This window comes from Triticum dicoccoides, chromosome 4A (assembly GCF_002162155.2).
Source record: "Triticum dicoccoides isolate Atlit2015 ecotype Zavitan chromosome 4A, WEW_v2.0, whole genome shotgun sequence".
Lineage (NCBI taxonomy): Eukaryota > Viridiplantae > Streptophyta > Magnoliopsida > Poales > Poaceae > Triticum > Triticum dicoccoides.
Window position 1 is genome coordinate 36,903,536 of NC_041386.1, and position 3,352 is coordinate 36,906,887.

Consider the following 3,352-nt stretch of genomic DNA (forward strand, 5'->3'; position numbering starts at 1 on the left):
GCTTGGCGAAGCCCTGCCGAGATCACCGTTGCTTCCACCACCACGCCGTCGTGCTGCTGGATCTTCATCAACCTCTCCTTCCCCCTTGTTGGATCAAGAAGGAGGAGACGTCTCCCAACCGTACGTGTGTTGAACGCGGAGGTGCCGTCCGTTCGGCACTAGGTCATCGGTGATTTGAATCACGCCGAGTACGACTCCATCAACCCCGTTCTCTTGAACGCTTCCGCTCGTGATCTACAAGGGTATGTAGATGCACTTCTCTCTCCCTCGTTGCTAGATGACTCCATAGATTAATCTTGGTGATGCATAGAAAATTTTAAAATTCTGCTACGTTCCACAACAATTTAGATATTCAAAAAATTAAGGCGAGTATGTGCATTTTTGGTTTTCTACAACTTCATTGTGGAAGGCGTGGTGGAATGTTGAGGTGTGAATGAAGGAATAGAGACCAGTACCTAACTAAGCCCTATTCCCGATTATTTCTGAATTTTCATGACACTTTTTTGTAAGAAAGACGCAATATTTCTTGGCTTTAGATCAATGGAGCTACAAGCCGACAATAGTACATAGTTTAAATAGGGTAGAAAAATAAGGTAAGCCCATATTATAGACCAGGGCTCGATTGAGGAGCAAACGTCCAGTAGAAGATAAAAATAAAGACAATAGGTGGCACGAAATTTTAAGCTTCATGTCTTTTCATGGCATGGATAGTTCTAATCTTGCTCACCACGACACTCATCGTCAATCCGTTCTTCCTCTTTCCCAGAAGCAACCACATCTGAAAGAAAACATACCATTTAAAGATGTACCTAGATTACCTTCAATCAAAACCTTTTATCGCACATCCAAAGAACTTTAGATAATGCCGCAAACTCCTTTCAAGCCATTCTAGGGTTTTGCCCTTGTAAACCCATGAGCAACTCTAGATCCTGAGAAGAGTGGGGGGGGGGTCCCATTTGCACCCAAATCTCTCCCTAATGCGACTCCGAAGATATTTGGTCGACCGAGGATTGAATAAGATGTGGCTCGCATCTTCGGGTTCTCTACAGAATGTACAAGTACCATCGCCAAGAGGTATTATTGTCGACCAAAGGAACTTAGCGTGACAGATGGAAGGGCCTATAATAAGATTAACGCCCATGGATTTGACCGTGAAGCAGCCCTAAGCTTCTAGGTCATAGCGCACCTTGTCCTTTCCTCTGAAAACTGGTCATGGATTAGGTCAGTTTTTAGGGCATCCCACGAGCTACACTCTATGGAATTAAGGTTGCACATGAATGTGATATTGGCTTGACTATTTCTTAAGCCCTCCTCAAAGAGAATGTTCAGCTCTGCGCTCAACACAAAAAGGTTAGGGTACTTAAGGTATAGCGGGTTTGATCAACCCATTTTACCGGACATAATTTGGCGTACTCTCCGTTACCTACGAAAAATATGGCGCTTACATTAGACACCTCCTTGCATTGATCCTATTTCAGATTTGCGTCCCCTCATCCTTGTCGAGAAAAATCTGGAAAACTATTTAGCTTTTACGATCTACTACATAGTGTCGAAGCATTCTGAGAAAGTTCTCAAGCTCATTTGGTAAGTACCATTAAGTTCAGTCTTTTGCTGTTCATGAATCCAAGCCCGCCTTGGGCATTTGGAGCACATATATCCTCCCAGTGTACCATATGGTATTTGTTTTTGATGGTGTCTCATTTTTCACAAGAATCTCGACCTAATCTTATTAAATTGGTGATGGGTCCCTTTTCCCAAGAGGAATAGGCCCATTGCGTATGATGGGATGACCGAGACAAGGTTTCATAAGAATAAGTCTAGCGCCCGAGAACATGATATTTTCTTGTCACATGTCAATGCTTTTAGCCACCTTATGAGCCATGGGCTCCAGTCCGAACCGATTTCTCATAACTTGTGTTTCTTTATGTTTTTTCTGTCTATTGTATCAAATATGTTTAATCATTCAAATCAGATCTAGGAAAAGGAAAAAATGATAGAAATAAAATGTTCGGACATATTTGTAACCGGAGCCATGTCCCTAAGATTGGGTGGCTGCCCCTTAAAAAAATGGGTGGCTGCATATATACATTGCTAGGACGTACTTTATTGATATATACGACGAAGTGTAATAACAGGAATCACGAGAAATATGTCGTGTCATTTATTTATTTATAGTATATACGATGATGATGACGATGACACTAAATAATACTTCCTTCGTTTTAAAATAGATGACTCAATTTTGTATTAACTTTAGTATAAAATTAGTATAAAGTTGAGTCATCTATTTTAAAACGGAGGAATTATCACATAGTACCTAAAAACGAATAATTACGTAGTAGTATAACCCATACGCATCGTGACTGTGCGGCGTGGCGCGGAGACCTCTCGGCCTCGGCGCGGAGGGTGCTCTAGCCGGAGAGAAAGTCCAGTTGCATAAGGCTCTGCAAGTTGGGCCCGGACGTCGGGTGCGGCAATATGTCCCCGCCGCTGAGCGGCCCCGCCTGCCACACCGTGTTCTGCTGCGTGGAGTTCCCCGGCAGCGCCACCGTCGCGTAGATCGTGTACGCGCCGGCCGCGTACTCCGCGGTGGGCGGCACCGGCACGTCGAACTGGAGGGTGGTGTTGTCCAGGGCCGGGGCCGTGGACCTCAGGATGGTGGTGAGCACAGACACGGCGCCGCTGCCGCCCTGCGAGGCGACGAACACGTTGCTGCCGGCCATGCCGGCGCCGCTGGGGTTGATGCCCCAGGCGACCCACCTGGCGCTGCCCGACGTCGCGCGGAAGGCGAGCTCGGCGGTGCCGTTCGCCGCGTGGTACGTCCAGTGCAGGCTGGCCCCGAGCACGGGCAGGGTGTTGCACCGCTCGAACGACCGGCCGGCCGGGAACGTCGCGTTCCCGCAGCCCTTCTGCTGGCCCGTCGCGCCCGCCGCAGACAGTAGCACGGCGGTGGCCACGATAACGAGGAATCGCGCCATGGTATGGTAGTAGAGCGCACGCCGTACGGGGACTCTTGCTCGTGCCGGAGTTGCTTGGCTTCGGCTCCGGTCGAGCTGGCCGGAGTTGCAAGCGCGGCGTGTGGTGGAGGCGTGAAGGTAGAGAGAAGGATATTTGTAGTGTACGGCGAGGTGAAAGCTGGGATGTTGGAGCAGGTTCGTGTACGGGTGGAAATTGGAAAACTTGAGAGTTGACGGCCAGTTATCCCTTTTGTTACGCATCCCATTTTGACCAGCTCAAAAACATGTCCCGTTTTGACATTTCGCCGGATGAGTGACCACGTATGAGAAATGAGATCTCTACCGTATGCACGTACGCCGGTTTCGTGGCAGGCAGTCAGGCAAACGAAACGATG

At 48.1% G+C, this 3,352-nt stretch overlaps 1 protein-coding gene across 1 annotated transcript; it reads right to left on the minus strand.

Annotated features, from left to right (window-relative positions):
• Positions 1 to 2,013: 2,013 nt before the first annotated feature.
• Positions 2,014 to 3,076, minus strand: LOC119288630 (cytochrome b561 and DOMON domain-containing protein At5g47530-like). The gene has a single exon (XM_037568212.1). The coding sequence runs from the start codon at positions 2,976 to 2,978 to the stop codon at positions 2,412 to 2,414; it is 567 nt and encodes a 188-aa protein (XP_037424109.1). The 5' UTR covers positions 2,979 to 3,076; the 3' UTR covers positions 2,014 to 2,411.
• Between the last annotated feature and the right edge of the window lie 276 nt (positions 3,077 to 3,352).

Coding starts and splice junctions, on each gene's coding strand:
- LOC119288630 (XM_037568212.1), bottom strand. CDS start 2,978: ATGGCGCGATTCCTCGTTATCGTGGCCACCGCCGTGCTACTGTCTGCG.